At 45.8% G+C, this 20,481-nt stretch overlaps 1 protein-coding gene and 1 long non-coding RNA gene across 5 annotated transcripts in view; one reads left to right on the top strand and one right to left on the bottom strand.

The window, feature by feature from the left end:
• Nucleotides 1–1,954, bottom strand: part of LOC146063812 (uncharacterized) — a 32,708-nt gene extending 30,754 nt beyond the window's left edge. Inside the window, exon 1 of one of the 2 annotated variants that reach the window (XR_014471679.1) lies at nucleotides 1,396–1,954. This is a non-coding gene — a long non-coding RNA (uncharacterized LOC146063812). The remainder of the gene's footprint in view (nucleotides 1–1,395) is intronic. The other variant, XR_014471680.1, reaches the window with a different exon arrangement.
• Nucleotides 1,891–19,353, top strand: CCDC28A (coiled-coil domain containing 28A). Of its 3 annotated transcripts, none has more exons than XM_083176590.1 (6): nucleotides 1,899–2,228; nucleotides 2,389–2,579; nucleotides 5,612–5,772; nucleotides 7,515–7,669; nucleotides 15,751–15,773; nucleotides 18,453–19,353. In XM_083176590.1, the coding sequence occupies exons 2-6, from the start codon at nucleotides 2,425–2,427 to the stop codon at nucleotides 18,505–18,507; spliced, it is 549 nt and encodes a 182-aa protein (XP_083032716.1). In that variant the 5' UTR covers nucleotides 1,899–2,228; nucleotides 2,389–2,424; the 3' UTR covers nucleotides 18,508–19,353. The 3 variants fall into 3 exon arrangements, with proteins under 3 accessions (XP_083032717.1, XP_083032716.1, XP_083032715.1); XM_083176589.1 differs by having other exon boundaries at nucleotides 1,902–2,112; XM_083176591.1 differs by lacking the exon at nucleotides 7,515–7,669 and having other exon boundaries at nucleotides 1,891–2,112.
• The last annotated feature ends 1,128 nt before the right edge of the window (nucleotides 19,354–20,481 follow it).

Raw genomic sequence — 20,481 nt, 5'->3', positions numbered from 1 at the left:
GATGGCGAATTAAAAAGCCGTCATTCCATAGGAGGCAGCCGTCATTCCGCGTCACGTGACATGTTTACGAGAGTAGGGGTGTAGGCGGGCATATTTGGAAAAGGATGAGCGCGTGCGCTATGGGGATCACCGTAACATCGGGGTCTTAATATCGCATAATGGAGCTATTTTAATGCTATTTTGGCTTCAGGATGGCGAATTAAAAGGCCGTCATTCCATAGGAGGCAGCCGTCATTCCGCGTCATGTGACATGTTTACGAGAGCAGGGGTGTAGGCGGGCATATTTGGAAAAGGATGAGCGCGTGCGCTATGGGGATCATCGTAACATCGGGGTCTTAATATCGCATAATGGAGCTGCTTTAATGCTATTTTGGCTTCAGGATGGCGAATTAAAAGGCCGTCATTCCATAGGATGCAGCCGTCATTCCGCGTCAGGTGACATGTTTACGAGAGTAGGGGTGTAGGCGGACATATTTGGAAAAGGATGAGCGCGTGCGCTATGGGGATCACCGTAACATCGGGGTCTTAATATCGCATAATGGAGCTGCTTTAATGCTATTTTGGTTCAGGATGGCGAATTAAAAGGCTGTCATTCCATAGGAGGCAGCCGTCATTCCGCGTCATTCTGCATGTAAAATATGTGTAATGGTCTTAGCAAGAAGTATACCAAAAATATAGTTGATATGTGCAATAATTTCAGAAATATTAATATAAAAGTAATTTTCTCCCATTATAGTCAATTGGCATTCCTTATCTGCAGACAACACTGTCATTCCACTGTCATTCCTTTTAGTACATCCCCCAGGTGGAGGATTGCAACGGCTGGGAGAACCGTTGCATTACACTCAGCTGTCTGCAAAGTGCAAACGCAACCATAGTGCAGCAATACAGCTGGACGTTCATGCCAGTCAGACGCCGGTAGTAACACCAGCCCAAAAACATGAATAAAAAAAAAAAGTGTTACTATAGCAAAACCATCAGAGCGGGGTTTCGGAGCCTAAAGAGAAAAGCATATAATGTGTTCTGCATATATAGGGGTATGGGTAAAAACCGGACCAGGACAAAACCCCCGGACCAGACATCAAACTCTGCATTTTGGAGCTTGTAGCGTCCGGTCCGGGGGGGTGTCCTGTACGGGGGTGTCCTGTCCTGGGGGGCTGCCTGTGACACCTGTCACCAGGTAGAGGAGGAGGGGTACATTGCTACATGGTCCGGGCATGTAGCAAAAACCAGACGGTCCGGACCACAGGGGGAGGCTGTTATCTCCCCTTCCCCATGTCCCTGATGATAGTGGCACAGGTACACCTGAACTTAAGTAATTGTGACACGGAACGCCCTTCACGCCAACCAGGCCTGGGTCCATATCCACGGGCAACAATCGCCGCTCTCACGTACCTCGCCTTACCGCTCAGCCACCACCGCCGCCCGCTCTGGCTAGGTGTCGGCGTCATTGCCGCGGCTCCCCTCCGTCCGTCCGCCGATACATCCCCCTTTATCTCGCAGGAGAGACGAGCGCCGCTCCTGTTGCCCCGGCAATCGCACCGTCAGCTCCCCCGTCTAGGGGTTACCGGTTCCCCGGCCTCACGGTTCTGACCGGCAGAGTCAAGCGCGCTCCTCAGGCGGAAACAAAAGCCCCTGACGCCAAAGCAGGGCCCGGAACCAATCTTGTCCTAGCACAGCTGCTGCCTCTAGGGGTGTTGTTGACTTCTCCGCTATCCGACATGAAATGAAACCTAAAGCACGGCGGCAGCGGCAGCTGAAAGGAGAAATAGCGGCGAAATCTCGCGAGAGGATGATGAAGATGGTGGTAGTCTCGCGGTGCTGATGCCTAGCGTTGTTGCTGGACCGGTCGCCGTGTTCGTTTGTCCGGCAATGTACAGTACTAATAAAGTTCTATTAAAAAAAAAATCTTCAGAGAGAAATATCGCTATCCGAACGAGGCTGAAGTTCTATGTATTACTATGCCGCCCCCGGCGTGACACCGCCCGGCTATGGGGCGCGGCCATTGACGTCTCTGTGTGTTATACGTCAGAGCCGCGCCACTTTCGCCTCACACACAGTGGAAGTCCACTTCCCCCCAACAACAACACGGGGGGCATATCACCTATGCAGGTCAGAGTACAGTGTATGCACAGCCGGGTAGCGGTGCCGGTAACCGTGACACCACTGACTGTGCTGTGTAGTATGAGGCGGCTGTAGGTTGGGGCTCTGTGGCTGAGAGAATTTTAGTAAGCAACAAAACACACACACACAGCCTCTGTATGCTTCACTAGGCACACTGATATCTTAAATATTAACCTGTTAATTTTATAGTCCACTCCTTTTAACACCAACCTCTTGTTATGTGTTTAATACAATTATAGGATTGATGTATTTTGTTTATTTTAGGTTATGAAAAGTGGGTGCAAATAAAGCTCAGCCTCCATGGACGAGAGGAAGATGAAGAGGAGGAGTCCCAAGTCCTCTACCAGTCATCCTCCGCTGGTGAATTCCAAGAAAAACTCTGTCCCACTCAGCAAAAGTTCAGGCTTTTCCAATGCTGGGTCACAGTCTGCTGTGCAGAAACCAAAGCTGAAAAGGTAAACTTACATACTGCAGCTCTGTACATGGAAAGAATATATAGGCCATTCTGCTTATTCTGATACATTGCACACATTGGGGCTGATTCTACATTGTCATGGTTTCATTGGCACAGGTGACCATGTACAGTTTTTGGACATTCTGAGCAAGCATAGGATTGCACTAAATAAGATGTGGGTAGATGGTATTTGCACAGCGCTCGGAAGGGGGCTGAACCCTTAGCAGCTCGCACCTGTAGGGGGGAGTCCTGTTCCCCCCCCCCCCTTGGTTAGATCAGGTACAAGTTTTTGGGTGGTGCTAGCGCTCTGGGGTTGCCGTGAAGGATAGGTGGTGTTTGTAGTCACTGATGGTATGATCTTTGGCAGTGGGCAAAAAACTATAGGCTGGGTGTTGTGAAAAGTGATAAGGTGACCGGTATAATCTGTTGATCTTTAGTAACCTGTCACACGAAGAGAGATGTTTAAATCAGGGGGACTTGTGGCTGGGAGTTCTGAGAATGTGGATCTCTTGCTTCTGGGCTGTGGTGTTGATACCTCAGATGTAAGGGGATGTGTCAGAATAAATCAATTTGCAATGCTGGTGCTGCTGTAGTGACTTACCCTTGAGTTCTGTCGAATCTTCGCAAAAGAGGCTAATTCAATAAGCCCCGCAGATTGAATTAGCCTCTTTTGCGAAGATTCGACAGGCTATTTGCCAATTTTCGATGATCTGCACATGCGGTCGCAAAGTGTGGAGGTACCCACGAAATTGGTTAGGGTGGTATAAGGGGGTGTAGGTACCTACACCCCCTTATACCACCCTAACCAATTTTGATTGTATACCGTTTTTACAGCTAATAAATTTGTGCTTGTATTTAAGCACCAGTCCATAGCTATTTTCATTTATCCGCCCCTCCTGCCATCTGACTGCCACACAGGGAGCTATCCAGGCAAGGAGTGCATGCTGATTCAACAGAACTCAAGTGTAAGTCACTACAGCAGCACCAGCATTGCAAATTGATTTATTCTGACACATTCCCTTGCATCTGAGGTATCAACACCACAGCCCAGAAGCAAGAGATCCACATTCTCAGAACTCCCAGCCACAAGTCCCCCTGATTTAAACATCTCTCTTCATGGGACAAGTTACTAAAGGTCAACAGATTATACCGGTCACCTTATCGCTTTTCACAACACCCAGCCTACAGTTTTTGCCCACTGCCAAAGATCATACCATCAGTGACTACAAACGCCACCTATCCTTCACGGCAAACCCAGAGCGCTAGCACCACCCAAAACCTTGTACTTGCTCTAAATAAGGTGTGAGGGTGCAGCAGATAGGTGGGGTATAGCACGCCGACAGTCATTAGTCCGACGTCTGAATCCCAACTGCGAGGACTCAGCGGGGTGAGCACATAGAAGCCCCTTGTGGGCTTTGCAGCAAGCTGCGCTCGCCCCCTATTCTATTCTCCCTCTATGGTGGGCATGGGTTCCCACGAAGAAGAATAGCCCCTTTCAGTCGGGATTCCGAAGTTGGTGTAATGACTGTCGGAATGTCATCCAGCATCCGCAGCAGGTCTCCGCTTCAACCTGTTTTAATGTAGTTTAACACCTGACTTTGCTCTAGTAACAGAAGTATGTAACTGTTTCCCAAGGAGAGAAAGCATTTGATAGATTTTTCCTTTTGGTCTTGAATGTGCTACTTGTTCTGGGTGACCGCTACATATTGGGCCTAATTCAGCTTCAGTTTCTGGTTTTATAAAGATTTGTAATACTACACCTGATCCCCCTAGCATGCAGGGGCCCACGTGCTGGGTACCTCCACGCTATGCGACCGCATGTGCAGATCATCGAAAATTGGCAAATAGATTATTATTTTTTTTGTGATCTGCGGGGCTTACTGAATTAGCCTCTTTTGTGAAGAGAGAGATCATGTGATGCAGAAGTTGGGAAAATAATAAGATCAAGATCTGTTTTTTCCTTCACGACCCATTGCAACTATTGGTACTTGTGAGTTATCTGGGCGCCCGATTTCTAAATCGGGTCGGATCGGGCACATCGCATCGCATGCGACCATCGGATGCGATGCGATGCGATGACCCGATTTTTCCATAGGAATCAATGTTAAAATGGACTGAGTCCATTTTAACATGGAATTCAATGGGAAAAAGGGGTCCTTTTCATACCCCTACTATCCAAGTGGGCATGGAGTTGGATATAAACCTGTGGCGAGCGGACACAGAATACCGTCCCCTCGCGGGGCTCGCTTCGCTCGCCACGCTTCGGGCTCGGTGGCTCGCTACGCTCGCCACAGGTTTATATCCAACTCCATGCCCACTTGGATAGTAGGGGTATGAAAAGGACCCCTTTTTCCCATTGAATTCCATGTTAAAATGGACTCCGTCAATTTTAACATTGATTCCTATGGAAAAATCGGGTCATCGCATCCGATGGTCGCATGCGATGCGATATCGCATCGCATCTGATTGTATGCCTTAACTTAAGGCATACAATCAAAAAATCGGGCGCCCAGATAACTCATAAGTACCCAACTATTTTAAATAAGTTATGCTGCGTACACACCGGAACGATTTGGCCTCCATTCCCCTAATTTCGATGCAATGTCGACGATTGTATGGAAATTGGGCATGTTTTGGCATGTTCTTGATCCGTTCCGATACGTGTCCCCACTGGTCGTTTCGTAATTTTGGAGATCCTACCTGCTGCAGTCAGGATTTGTTATCGGATCGCAATTGGATGGTTTGCAGATCGTGTGCACCAACAGATCTTGCAACCATCGTACGATTGTCTCATGATCTGCTCACAATCATAATCATTCTGGTGTGTACCTAGCATTAGGGCTGTTGGTTAAGCAGATCATGACATAAAGCAGAGATTAGAAGCTGGGACTGATGGGGGCGGAGTAAAGCAAGAAACAGCTGGGGGCTGCAGGTGAAGACTTGGTAGGCACGCCTGCTTGTTTTATTAAGTTCTAATGTGCAAATTGCTTTATGTACAGTGATTATCATTTTCTGTGTTTCATTTCCTTGAAGAGCGATCAAAGAAAAGTCTAAATCTCAGGGAGAAGGCAAAGGTGCTACCTCAGCCCCTATTCAGCACTCTTTCCTTACAGATGTGTCTGATGTGCAGGAAATGGAGAAAGGTCTTTTGAGTCTTCTCAATGACTTCCACTCAGGCAAACTTCAAGCTTTTGGTAAAAAAAATATATATTTCTGTATAAAATGTATCTGGAATGCCTGTATAATAATACTCCTTTTATTTGTTACTATTAGTAGTTGGTGGTTGTTAAAGTCCTTCCATTACTTACATACACCCAGTAGACAGGCAGTCTGTGAGATGAATCAATATTCACGAGAATACAACTTATCGGTTCACTAAGACAGAGCTTGGTAATTTTTGGGGTCCAGTTCGATAGGACAACCAGATTTCTGATTGGTGACCAGATAACGCAGAGAGGGAGGAATCAGAAGCAGATCCTTGTGGGCGAGCTTGTATTGCAGCAGTCATTTCATGCCTAAGAGTGTATGCGCCAATTTTTTATACCAGCCTGTGCCTGCTTCTGCCACATTTTTCACTGCCTACGTTATCTCCTCCTGTCCCTTCTTCCCTGGTGGTGCATCATCTGGCTTCAACACTACAGATGGAGCCGGCTTTATCTTTGCCCGGCGCTCGCCAGGGACTCCTCTCTGGCGCGCGCCGGCGATAGACTCTGGGACGCACGTGTTTCACACGCGCATCCCAGTATCACGACGGCTGGGCAGCGTTTCCCTGCCCGTCCCCGCTTCATGGAGATGCTACCCAGTTCGAGGGGGGACCGGTGGCGACGGAGGGGGAGGCTACGGGGACCCCCGCCAAGCTCCGTTGTCATTGGGCGCCCGGGTGTCTCGTGCGAGCACGCCCCTGCAAGGATGGAGCCGGCTCCATCTGTAGATGCTAGATTTTAGAAAATGTGTCAAGGCCCGCACTAAGAACTAGTGGCATCAGTATTGGGGACTACACACTTAGTGATTTGGAAGCATTTTCGGTACTTGTGTAGTTTTTTACAGCGTCACTTCCCAGCGGATCTTATTCAAATCGCATGCAATATTTGCATACAATTTACATACGATTTGATCTGCGATGCGATTTAGCACACCCCCACTATCCACATCAGCCCGAAGCATAGCGAGCCCCACCAAATACATGCCCCACGAAATACACGTCAAGTAATCCGTGCCTGCTCGCAATGCTTCAGGCTCGTTTTCCACGTCCCCTCGCGGGGGCACACTTCGGGCTCGCCACACTTTATAAAATCAACTCCATGCTGATGCGAATAATGGGGGTATGAACAGGTCACAAGGATGCCTACCGTGTCCCCTCGCGGGTTTGGGCTGACATGGGGGTGGGCTAAATCGCATGCGATATTTGCATACGATGCGATCCGCAAGGAAGTGCCGCTGTGAAACTACACAAGTACCGCATTTTCTAAGTGATCTCACTAAATCGTTTTGAAAATGCCCCTACGTCGTTCCATTTGTAGGGGTAGAGCAATGCGCAGCCCCGCACATCACTATCGCCCCAGCGATTAATATCCAGCATGCTAGTTCATCGCCGGGGTCAGGGCCAGTGTTCTCACCGGAGAGCACTGGCCGTGACAGATTACTCCACACACAGCGCTGACACATCGCTGTGTGCTGAGCGATCGTAAAAACTAGGTACTGATTGTTGGAGAATTGGTGCTGGTTCTACCCACAAAAAGATGGCTCACATAATTTGAGAGACTTTCAACACTTGCAATAGTTATCAAATTGGTATCATAGGAGAAGACTGGGATTGTTTAACCAAACTTTTATATATATTTATATAACTTTTATTTTAAATATGCCAAAGTTAAGTGTTCGATTTTATGTGGCATGTAAGCTATAGTGTCAGAATTTTGTGCAATTGCTTTTGTAGGCAATGAATGTTCCATTGAACAGATGGAACATGTCCGGGGGTTGCAGGAAAAGCTTGCTCGTCTGCACTTAGACCTGTATGGCGAGTTGGAGGAAATGACTGAAGACAAACGCAAGATGGCCAGGGATTCCAATCTCGACCGTCTCCTTTCTGATGTATGTTTTATGTATATATCGTGAATAGATTTAGTAATAGAGATACAGAAGTGGAATTGTGTATTTATTATCATAGACTCCTTTAAAGAAAAACACAAACTAAATACACTTTCTCTTTCAATGGTCCTGGTGACACAGCTTCATTTTGGGATGTAGGAGGGTCCGCAGGAGCCAGACACCTATCCTAAAGCTTTGAGAGGTAGGCTCCTCCCACTGCATCCCAGAATCCTCATTTCGTTTTCGGTGCCCACCGGAGAGGGTGCTATACTGAAGAGGCTGCTGAGCAGCTGAAGATTTAGAGATAGATTAGGTGTTTTTTATTTTATTCATTTTACACTTAGTCAATCTGTTAGAATCCTCACACTGCCAGCGCAGCAGGAGCTGACAGAAGCGCGTCCTGTCAGCTCCCTGTGCACAGAGGAGACACTGTTTGGTCTCTCTGTGCGGCGCTTTCAGCCTTTTTTAGGAGGCTGCCTGGGCCCCGGTGTGTCCCTGAACCGGCTCCATGCAGGTGGGGATCATGGGGGATGGGCGCTCCGTAATGGCGGCAGCCATTTTACATGGGGTTTTGCAATGCTGAGCTCTTCCACCAAAAAGACAGCAACTTGCTACAGGGCCTGCGGGCAAATTCCAAGTGATCTAAATTTCAAGGAGAGGCACAAGGAATAGGAGAATCGGCAGTGGGAGCGGCTACAGGGGGTAGATTGGCACCAAAGTCCACAGACCCTCTGTAGCAGGGACAGATGACGTCTCTTCCCTCACTCTGCTTGGCGCCGTTTTGGGAGACGCTGGCTGCGAAGCTGAAACGCTGTATCTGGCTGAGTGATTGATTCTCCTGGGCTGCGCTACCCCCTACATTCTGGAGAAGGCATCCTGAATTCACAGACAGATAAGTACTATATATATATTAGCTTTGGTACTTTCGCCTGACATTTTGCACTGTGTGATTTATTATCATGACAGAAGAGCAGTCTGTGATCATGGGGAGGGAGCCCTTAACCTTTTCATCGCGTGCAGAAATTGTGCACTTCAATTACTTTCTGAACAAGGGGATTTGTGCCCTGCTTGCGCAGCTGTGAGGCCCATGGGTATTCAACTCAGGGGACACAGCAAACTGAGCCTGTGTGGGCCACGGCCCTTGGCAGGTCGGTTACTGCCATAGTGCAGTTGTTGGATAAGCAGAGAGATGTATTGGTTACTTCACAGACACCTAGATCATCTTTCCAACATTCCTCTAGCTCTTTTCCTTTAACCCAAAAAGACAAAGAGCCAGGTTTACTGCAGGTAATGCAGGATACTGCAAAGGGTACATATTTAATGCACTTCTGGATAAGTTTGATAGTGATGTATCACCAAAACAGTATTATTCCTGTACCTGTAGATTCAGAGGAGGGGGGTGGGGGTGCAGTCATGATGTGCCCTGGGAACAGGGTGACAATGATGATGATATATCGGTCCCCGGTGTGGAGGATTAATCATGGCAGTGAAACAGGCTTTAAGCTTGTCAGATGTGGACAAAACTCCTTTTAAAGGAGTGTTTAAAAGGCAGTGCAGAAGGCTGTTGCCTTTCCTGCCGATGAACGTTTACAGGGCTTGGGAAACGCCCGATAAGAGACTTCAGATGCCTGAAAGGTTTTAAGTCTATATCCCTTGCCTGAAGAGCATATGGCTCTCTGGGAAAAGGTCCCTTTAGTGGATGCACCGGTTGCCAGATTATCTAAAGCTACGGTGCTTCCCGTTCAAGGGGGTGCAGTATTTAGAGGCCCCGTTGAGAAGAAGGGAACCTAAAAGCAATTTATGATTGTGTGGGGTTTACTCTCTGACCTCTTATTGCTTCCACCTGGGTATCCAAAAGCCATGATTGTATGGGGGAATGCCTTATTTCTTGTGGTTCATTCCAACTCTGGGATCGTAGTGCTGGCTGAAAAGTTAAAAGCAGCATCTGAATATGTCCTAGAAGCCGAGGAAGAAGCACTTAAAATGGCTTCAAAGGTGTCGGCTGCGTCTGTAAATGCCAGGAGAGTTCTGTCGGTCAAAGCCTGGGAAGCAGACGATGAGTCCAAAAAGGATTCAGAGGCCTTAGCCTTAAGGGGAACCTAATATTTGGTTCCGAAATGGAGGACATTATTAAGTAGGCCACGGGGGGGGGGGGGGGGGGAGTACATTTCTCCCTGCCCCATCGGTTAAGCAGGCCTCAAGATTTTCGGCTGTGCTTTTGTCCCTCCCCTAGAGGGGGTGTATCATTTAAAGGACAATCTTACAGAGGTAAATCTCACTCGGGTAAAGGGAAGGCCCCAATATCCTGTATTGTGCTTCCAATAAGGAACAGGGTACCAAAGGTGAGGAAAAATCCTCAGCATGACTGGCCGGAGACTCCCTTATCTGTCCTCAGAATGGGGGGTCGCCTCCTGGGCCTTGCTGGAACAGGACCCTTGGGTCCTGGACATTGTTTCTCAAGGATACAAAATAAACTTCAGAGGCTTACCACCAAAGAGGTTTCTACCTACACCACTACCAAAAGAGTTTCAGCTCAGGACCGCCCTATTTTGGGCTGTCCAGTCTCTTCTAGAAAAAGGTGTGGTGGTCCCGGTACCGCGGGAGGAGAGAAAGAAGGGTTTTTACTCCCTTTTATTTTCTTAGTACCAAAACCAGACAGATCTTTCAGACCCATTCTGAATTTACAGTCGTTAAATCTCCACCTATGGGTGGATCATTTCAAGATGGAATGAGGTCAGTGCTATTGAGCTTTGACCAAGGAGAATTTTTGGCATCAATGGACATTCAGGACGCATATCTACATGTGCTCATTTGCAGAGAGCATCAGTCTCTCCTACGTTTTGCAATTGGAGACTTGCATTACCAGTTTCAAGCTTTGCCCTTCGGTCTCGCTACGGCCCCGAGGGTATTCGCAAAGATCATGTCTGTTATGGCGGCAGCCCTCAGACTAAGGAAAAAATAGTGATCCCCTATTTGAACGACTTGCTGTTCAAACAGAGTCAGCAGAAAAGTGACGACAGGACTTTGGCAGAGGCCACAATGTTTTTGCAGAATCACGGCTGGATGCAAAATTTTCTAAAGTCTCATCTTGTACCATCACAAAGGATTCAGTTCCTGGGAGTTCTAGTGGACACTCATTTACATTCTCCCGGAGTCAAAGGCCAGGGACATGTGTCTACTGGTGACATCTATATTGGAATTACCAGATCCATCGGTTTGGAGATGTCTGACGTTACTGGGCAAGATGGTGGCAACCTTCGAGATCCTACAGTACGCCAGGTTCCATTCTCTGCTTTTTCAGTGGAACGTGCTAACTTGTTGGTCGGAGAACCCAAAGACCATGAAATCAGAGACCAGGTCCACATTGCAGTGGTGGACAGACGTAGACACCCTTCAGGGGAGTCGGTCTCTCCAGACATGGAATTGGCTGGTGGTGACCACAGAGGCCAGCCTGAAAAGCTGGGCAGCTGTTGTTCTGGAATTGAGGTTTCAAGGTCTGTGGACCAGAGAGGAATCCTCTCTTCAAATCAATATATTAATACCTCGAGCAGTTTGGAAAATGTTATCCCAAGCGGAGAACAGGTTAATGGGTCTGCCTATAAGAATCCAGTCCGACAATGCCACGACGGTAGCATACTTGAATCATCAAGGAGGCACTCGCGGCAGGATGGCGAGGCAGGAAATGTTGCAGATTCTGAGTTGGGCAGAACAAAATGTTCCGGCCTTGTTAGCAGTGTTCATTCAGGCGGTTCGGAATGTGGAAGCAGACTTCTTGAGCAGAGAGGAGCTCCTGGAAGGAGAATGGGCGTTGAATCCACAGGTGTTTCAAGAGATTGTGGCTCGTTGGGGACTCCCCGAGGTGAATTTATTGGCGTCCAGGTTCAATCATCAAGTATCCAGATTATTTTCCAGGACAAGGGATCCACTGGCGTTAGCAGTGGATGCTATGACAGTACCATGGTTAGGGAGTCTGGCTTACATCTTCCCTCCCTTTCCGATGCTTGAAAGGGTACTGAAGAGAATCAAATCCCAAGGGATTGCTGTCATATTGATAGCTCTGGATTGGCCAAGGAGATCTTGGTTTTCCAGCATTCAGAGTCTATCAGTCATGGCGTCTACCTCTACGACCAGACCTTTTAAGACCAGGTCCATTCCATCATCAGGATTTAGCTCGACTAACTTTGTTGACCTGGCTATTGAAACCGCCATTTTGAAAAATTATGGTTTCTCTGAGGCGGTGATTAATACTATGATTAAGGCCAGGAAGCCTGTGTCTTCAGCAAATTATTACAGGGTCTGGAAGACATGTATTATTAGATGGTGTGAGCGGTAGAAGGCTCACACTGCCAGATTCAAGTTGGCTAAGCTACTTGAATTCCTACAAGACGGTTGTTCATCAGGACTGAGTTTTCAGTCTCTCAAGGTTCAAATTTCGTCCTTGTCGATTTTTCTTTCAGAAAAGAGTGGCTATGATTCCGGAGGTTCAAACCTTCCTTCAAGGGGTTACCAGGTTAAAGCCTCCATACAAACAACCCGTTGCACCATGGGATTTGTCCTTGGTGTTTGAGGTTCTTTAAAAAAATAAAATAATTCTAAAATCTCCTTTTGAACCGTTAAGGTCGGCTGACCTAAAATTTCTATCTTGGGAATTAACGTTTTTTTTTTGTTGGCCATTACCTCTACAAAGAGAGTTTCGGAATTGGGAGCTGCGGACCCTCCTACATCCCAAAGTGAAGCTGTGTCACCAGGACCATATCAGAGAAAGGTTTTCGAACGGTAAGTTCTTACAAAAATCCCTTTTAATGTGTGAAGCAATATAATCTATTAATAGATTAGTGTAACAGCTCCTCAGATGATCTTCACCAGAATGGACCTAGGAACATATAAATTAGGCATGTCAAACTATGGCCCTCTAGCTGTGAAACTACAAGTCCCATCATGCCTTTCCACAGTTTTGCTATTAGGGAATGCTAACACTGGCAAGGCATGCTGGGATGTGTAGTTTCACAACATCTGGAGGGCCACAGTTTGGATATGCCTGCTATAAAAGAACAAAACAGGACGGCATGATGCAAAGTGTATTAAGGGCCTGATTCAGACCTGACCGCTAATGTGAGACATGGCAGTGGACTGCTAGAATACAGCCTCTACCCAGACAGATAAAATGGCCCTTAGATAGTGATCCATTGCGACTGGATCACTATCTGCCCACAAACACAACTCCCGAACCATCAAATAATATAAAAAAAAAAATAGTAACTGACTGAGACAGACTGGAAGTGGTCATCGCTGACATCACAGTCCCTCCTCAAAAATGCCTGGGCACCCCTGCATTTTTCCAACCACTCACAGAAAACTGCAGGTTTCCACCCCCAAAAGCTGGTTTCCTGTCAGTCAAATTGCAAAGGGATTCCGTTTACATAGTAACTTATCCATACACATTTTGTGTTGCCATTGCTATGTGGCCACTCAATTTGCAAATTCCCTAATTAATGGTTGTCTGAATGAGGCCCTAAATACAATTCCACTAACTTGTAAAGCCCCCCCATACACGGTCCGTTAATCGGATCCGTTGTGTGCTTAAACAGCACACATCGGATCGCATCCCTAGTGCATGCAGTGTGCATGCACTGCGATCCGATCCGATGTATAGCTAGTACAAAAAGTATGTGCAGCACATACTTTTTGTACCATACTATGTGATGCGCGGGAGCGCGCATCGCATAGTACAGAACGGAGCCATACACAACGGACCGTGTATGGGCTCCTTAAAATAGATACTTATAAGCATACTTATTAAATAGAACAATGTGCTTTTCTGAACGTACTCCATTCCAGATATGGAATTCTACAGTTTTTGGGCAAGCAAGCTAATGAGCTTATCCTTAAAGATTTATATTTTAAAAAGGTTGGTTTACAAAGAAAACTCCTTTAATGCACAAACCCATGTGCACTGCAGGTGGGGCTGATGTAACATGTGCAGAGAGAGTTACAGTACATTTGGGTGACTTATTTTGTTTCTGTACAGGGTAAATACTGGCTGCCTTATTCTTACACTGCAATTTAGATTTCAGTTTAAACACACCCCACCTAAATGTAACTCTCTCTGCACATGTTACTTCAGCCCTACCTGCAGTGCACATAGTTTTGTTCATTAAAGGAGTTTGCTTTTGCAAACCAACCTGAATCACCCCCATAGTCCTGCTCCTAAAAATACAAATTCATTTTTTGGGGGCAAATTCAGCTCGCTCTATTCAATCCCCGTGCTGATTTTTTTCACCTGGGTAAATAAATCTAGCATCAACAAAAACAGCATGAATCTGCAAAATTGCAGGTCCAACACTGATTGCAGTAGTAAGCCTCTGGTCGCGCCTTCCGGACTTGGAAATGGTTCACCAAACAGGTTACTGGTGATAAGTTTCGGCTGCTCCTGATGTGACTGAAAGTTCTGCAATTAGTCTCACTGTCGGGAAACCATAAATAACTTGCCTTTGTTGTGGACTGTGGGACTCCTTTAAAATATATTCAAGGAGATAATAAATACACTATCCAGCAACAGAAGTATCATTTGAAGTATAATGGTTAGGGAAATTGGAAACTGTATATATAAAATCAATCAAACTGATGTACAGTATATAAAAAAATACTATAGTATTAAACAAGTGTTGTTCTTATTGACCCAGAAAATAGGCCATAGTGATACCCTCATTTAGCTCCCTTGGAGTAACTGTATCACACATGAATATCTAATATACCAAGCCGAGGCACCTAATTTTACAACAAAAAACTGGGAAAACCTATTCACTCAAGTGGGACCCTCACTCGAGTATAAGTCGAGGGGGGGCTTTTTCAGCATAAAAACTGTTCTGAAAAAGTAGGCTTATACTCGAGTGTATATATGTTAATTATTTAAATCGGTACTTGTGTATTTTGGCGGCGCGCGATTTTGACCCCCTATGCGATGAAAAATTGTATAAGCACCCTAATGGGTGCTTACAATGTTAAATGCACCCCCACGCCACCCCCCACTATAAACGTTAACCCGAAGCGTGGCGAGCGGTGGCGGTACGCGTCCTACGACCTTTTCATACCCCCACTATCCACGTCGGCGTGGAGTTGAGAATAGATTAGTGTGGCGAGCGCAGCGAGCCACCGAGCCCGAAGCGTGGCGAGCGCAGCGGATACCTTCACAGGTATCCGCGTCCCCTCGCGGGGCTCGCTGCGCTCGCCACACTAATCTATTCTCAACTCCACGCTGACGTGGATAGTGGAGGTATGAAAAGGTCGTAGGACGCGTACCACCGCCCCTCGCGGGCTCGCTGCGCTCGCCACGCTTCGGGTTCACGTTTATAGTGGGGGGTGGCGTGGGGGTGCATTTAACATTGTAAGCACCCATCAGGGTGCTTAACATTGTATAAGCACCCATTAGGGTGCTTATACAATGTTTAATCGCATCGCATCGTATGGCATTGTATGCCATGTACAATGGCATACAATTTGAAAATTGTATGCCATCGCACACTATCCAACGAAATCGCGTCGCATCGCATACCATCGCATGCGTTATGGTATGCGATGCGATGGGCGCCGCCAAAATACACACGTACCTTTAAATCTATATTGTAGTGGTATGCTGGTACATTTTCAGTATCCGTAAACTGGTAAAAGGGTTGGTCATTGAAATTATGAGCCTGAGTAAAATGTCTATGTAGACTGTGATTGGTGACCATATTTTTTTTCTTAAGCAAATGTTCCTGATTACAGATTCTTATAGGCCTTTTAATTTGATACAGCATAATAGCCACAGCCACGTTCTATTCCTTAAATAGCATATATACTACGAGTTACTAGGGAGCTTTAAGCTGGGTACACACTAGGTGATATATAGTCAATGATGATCATTGACGATACCATGGTAATATTGTCCAGTGTATACAGTCAATGTCGTTATTGTTGCGCGTGGTTCTATGTTGTTAATGTGTCGTAATAGGTGTCATGGTCACCAAATTGTATTGGTGAGATCATTATTACATTAATTTGAAATGTTTGTGTTGTTCCTTAACTACTTCCTTTTTCATTTGTAGCTGGAGGAGCTCAATTCTTCTATGTATCCTTTTTATTTTATTATATTGACAAACCTTATTGTGTCACATTTCTAGGTACTTGTGTATTATCACGGCGCCCAAGTTTCCTACGTACAGCACCGTAGGAAAATCGCATTGCATCAGCCATTTTAAGGGTCATGCGATGGGATTTTTTTATGTCATTTATTCACTGCTCTGTATGCCCCAGGGGATCGCATCGCACCTCCCGCAAAATCACATGCGATTTTATAGGGTGTGCGATGCCATGCCATGACATTACCTATACCATAATATCATTGTATGACATACAATGATGTTTTAGGTACCCCCTCACTATCCACGCCACCCCGAAGCGTGGCGAGCGGCGGCGGAACGCGTCCTCCGGCATTTTCATTCCCCCACTATCCACGGCGGCGCAACTTGGCGAGCGGACGCTGATTACTTTACATGTATTTTGCGTCACCTCGCGGGGCTTGCCACACTATGAAATCAACTCGACTCCGACGTGGATAGTGGGGGTATGAAAAAGTCGGAGGAAGCGTGCCGCCGCTGCTTGCCACGCTTCGGGGTGGCATGGATAGTGGAGGGGGGGGGGCTAAAACATCATTGTATGTCATACAATGATATAATGGTATATCTAATGTAATGGCATCACACACCCTATAAAATCGCATGCGATTTTGCGGGAGGTGCGATACGATCCCCCAGGGCTGAGAGAGCAGTGAATAAATGACATCGGAAAATCACATTGCATCGCACGGCCCTTACAAAGGCCCATGCGATGCGATTTTCCTACGCAGAATAGCCCACTAATCAAATTGCTTAGTGGGCGCTGTGATAATACACAAGTACCCATTTTTATGTATTGTAAATGTTAAGCGTTCAGCAGTTCTTTTGACTTGGCGGAAGTATAAAAATGTTAGTGTAATGATTTTTATCCAAAAAGCATGTAATATGTAAATATTTATAGTGCATATTAATATACACATATTTTGGGGCAGATTCAATTAGCTGAGCTAAAGGTCAGCCCGGACACAATCCATCAGTGCAGCGTTCCCATGCGTCACACATTAGATGGTGTACTAACTGTGGATTCTGTGGGTTAATGTGCTTTACACCGCAGAATCATTGAATAGCTTCGGACATTGGGGGTGATTCAACACCATTTGGAACAGGGCAAATTCGGCCAAATTCCGATGGCGGTGAGTTTGCGCACATGCAGACCCCGGCAAGGAATGGTTTCTGCAAGCTACACACTTGCCGGGTCGTTTTGTTTAAGGGAGGGATAGGTGGGGATGGGGTTTGCCCATGGGAACGTTTATGGGCGTCCCCATGAAAATGCTGGGTGTTCCCATGAGTACGCAGGCTGCCTGACAGGGGCGGACGGCTGATGTCAAACATTTCCAGGCACATCGCTTAATTGCAAGCACTTTGCTGTGGAGCTATTGTTGCATCAACGCCACCCCTGCCAGAGCTTATATTGCAATAGTCAGGCAAAATCGGATTAAGTCTAGGATTTTCAGACAATGAGACCGGGTCTGAATTGGGCCCCCGGTTTGGAAGTCACTGCATAACCTTTATTTTAGATGGTCCCTCATGGTTGGCCCTGCATATAGCATACTGGATCTTATTCTAGTCCACCCACAATGCTGCGTGTGGATAAATCACTGCTCCCGAGTCCCCTGCACGGCTGCAAATGGATGTTTTGCATAAACATCCATTCATAGCCTTGGACGCGGGCGCCAAATCATTCGGTGGTCATCAACCATCGAATGATTTAAAAGGTGCACGCAAAACTAAGCCACTGTCCGGTGTATTGGCTTTGCATGTTCCCTATATGGGAAGAGGGAGGACATCAGGTGATGTCAGCTGTCCACCCCCGGCAGCCACATCACTGCCTAATTTCCATGGAAACGCTCAGCATTTTCAAGGGAACGCCCATGAAATGCTGGGTGTTCCCATGGGCGTATCGCCTCGCCGCTGGCCCCTGCTCGCACTAGCAGGTGCAAACGGAATGGCGAAATAGCAGTTCGCCCTGCCCGTTCACACCCAGCGTATGCACAACAGGAAAACATCGCTCCCCCATGCGGACGGAACAGAATAAGGCCCACAGTGTAATATTAGAAAGTTGGGTACTTATGTAGTATCTGGGCTGCCGATTTTGTGATTGTTTGCCTTACCTTAAGGCATACAATCAGATGCGATGCGTTTCGATGCGATTTTGCATAGGATTCAATGTTAAGAAGGTCCTGTTCATTTCCCCACTATCCAAGTGGGCATAGAGTTGATTTTATATAGCGTGGCGAGCGCAGCGAGCCACCGAGCCCAAAGCGTGGCGAGGGGACGCATATTTCTTAAAAAGTATTGTGTCCCCTCCCGGGGCTCGCTACGCTCGCCACGCTTCGGGCTCGGTGGCTCGCTACGCTCGCGACAGGTTTATATCCAACTCCATGCCCACTTGGATAGTGGGGAAAGGAAAAGGACCCCTTTTTCCCATTGAATTCTATGTTAAAATGGACTCAGACCATTTTAACATTGAATCCTATGGAAAAATCTTGACCATCGCATACGATTTGGTCGCATGCGATCCGATCCGATTTCTAAATCGGACGCCCAGATACTACATAAGTACCGAAAGTTGCCCAGATGTGAGATTTGCCATAACTATATATTGGTATTAACACCTTAACAGTGTGATTCAGACAAAAGCTTCACCTAGCAGATGTCCAGGATATCCCGAAAACTACAGATAACTGACACTCTATTGCATACTACTACACATTATCCTCTTTAATATCACATACTTTCAATTTGTGAAACAGATTTGATGGTTTTGGAATTCTTTTCCAGGTTCAGAAAGTTGGGGTAATGTGGGCTGCTGAAACTGCGTTGTACCTTTTTATATCATCAATGTGAGTGTAGTCAAAAGTGTTTGCGGATTAAGCATTGATCCTGCAAATGTTATTCTGGCAAATGGCTTGTATCGAACTAATACAACTTTACCCTTGAGTATTTTGAAACTATTATTTCTATTCCTCCTTCATTCTTATGTGGAGAATAGGAAATGAGGTGTCTATGTTGCTAAGCACCTGCAATAGAACAGTCTACTGTGGGCCTCGGTAACCTGCGTTCTCTAGGTGCTGTGAAACTACGAGTCCCAGCATGCTGAGCCAGCTGGTAGGTTACGGTATGTTGGAATTTGTATTTCACACTACCTGGAGTACTGAAGGTTGTCAAGGCATCTACTGTGCAACTTTTCCAAATATTTGAAGTTTTCAGGGTTTGTTAAACTTGATGCTTTTATTATTATATCTGTGTTATGCTTAAAAGCTATTGCCTTGTTATTAACGAAGATGGCGTACACTGCCCAGCTTATTTATCTTCATTGTTTACATGTTGACAATCAAAATGCTACTGTATTTAATGTATATTCTTGTGTATTTGGGAAGCGGACTGTACATCTTTAAACAAATTGTTCTATGCATCCGTTGTATATACAAGCTTGTGTATGCAGTCTGAAAGGTATATCTTTATTTTAATGTAAAAAGAAAAAAGTTTGGTACCGTGTTAGCCAGTTGATAAGAAGAGTTTTATTGTTCCTCAGTGAGAAAAACAAAATAGCAATCTAGCAAATATGATACCTTTTAATAAAAGGTATCATATTTGCTAGATTGCTATTTTGTTTTTCTCACTGAGGAACAATAAAACTCTTTTTATTTTAATGTGATTTGCTTTGAGCAGTTTTAATTGTTTATTTTGTGGTAAAATATGCTAATGTGCTGAAATAACTCTAACATACTGGCCAAATACAAAGTGCTATATGAAAGCTGCAAGATTTAAAAAAAAATCTCTCATTTCCATATTATTTACTGCAAGTGCTGTTTAAGTAATGGAAATATCAATGGCTGTGATACCTATTTGGATTCCAGTCATTGTTCTTGTATGATTGCTATTTTAGAATAACTGTTCTCTTGGTCACAAAATAAACCCAATCTTACATTCATGGCTGAATGTTTTGTTTAAAGTGTTGGTCTTATGTTATTTGTGATGTCAATGATTTGTTGTTTATTTTCAAGCACATTTTAGGCTATAAATGAACAAATTAACATATGCAACCTGCATACCAAAATTACATTGCAGTGTTCTAGTCATACTTGCCTACCTGACCCTCTCCATGAGGGAGAAAATCCTCTGTTCCTGGACTTCCCTGGTAATGTATGATTGCCATCACCTGTGGGGAGCTAGGTAATTGATAGGAAAGGTGTTTCACTACAAGTGATGACAATCCTACATTACTAGGGAAGTCCAGGAAAAGAGCATTTTCTCCCGCATGGAGAGGATCAGATAGGCAAGTATGGTTCTAGTGAGAGCCGATATTTCAGTTGCCAGCTTTAGAACATGTTATATTTAATCTGTGGTAACGTATATGTAGTTGCTTTTATCTTGTAAAGATATAGCTTTCGGCTAATTTTATTTCATAGAAAAGTAAAGAAACATCTGTCTAGATTTTACATACATTTACCACAGAGTGACTGGGGGCCATTTTGCCTCTTAGGCCCTTATTCTGATTGAGTCGGATGGCTCCGAATGCGGACGGTTGGCCGATGGTTGGTGTTTGCGCATGTGCAGAGGCGTATCTGCGCATGTGCGAACGCCTCACACACCCGAACACGGCGTGAGATCCTTTCAGAAAATGATCGTACTGAACCATCCGAGCAGGGGGTGGAGGTG

Source organism: Crinia signifera, chromosome 3, assembly GCF_055691185.1.
Source record: "Crinia signifera chromosome 3, ASM5569118v1, whole genome shotgun sequence".
In the NCBI taxonomy this organism is placed as follows: domain Eukaryota; kingdom Metazoa; phylum Chordata; class Amphibia; order Anura; family Myobatrachidae; genus Crinia; species Crinia signifera.
This window is presented reverse-complemented; position numbering and strand designations above follow the sequence as displayed.

Coding starts and splice junctions, on each gene's coding strand:
- CCDC28A (XM_083176590.1), top strand. CDS start 2,425: ATGGACGAGAGGAAGATGAAGAGGAGGAGTCCCAAGTCCTCTACCAGT. Junction 2,580..5,611: donor CAGAAACCAAAGCTGAAAAG/GTAAACTTACAT, acceptor ATTTCCTTGAAG/AGCGATCAAAGAAAAGTCTA. Junction 5,773..7,514: donor AGGCAAACTTCAAGCTTTTG/GTAAAAAAAATA, acceptor TTGCTTTTGTAG/GCAATGAATGTTCCATTGAA.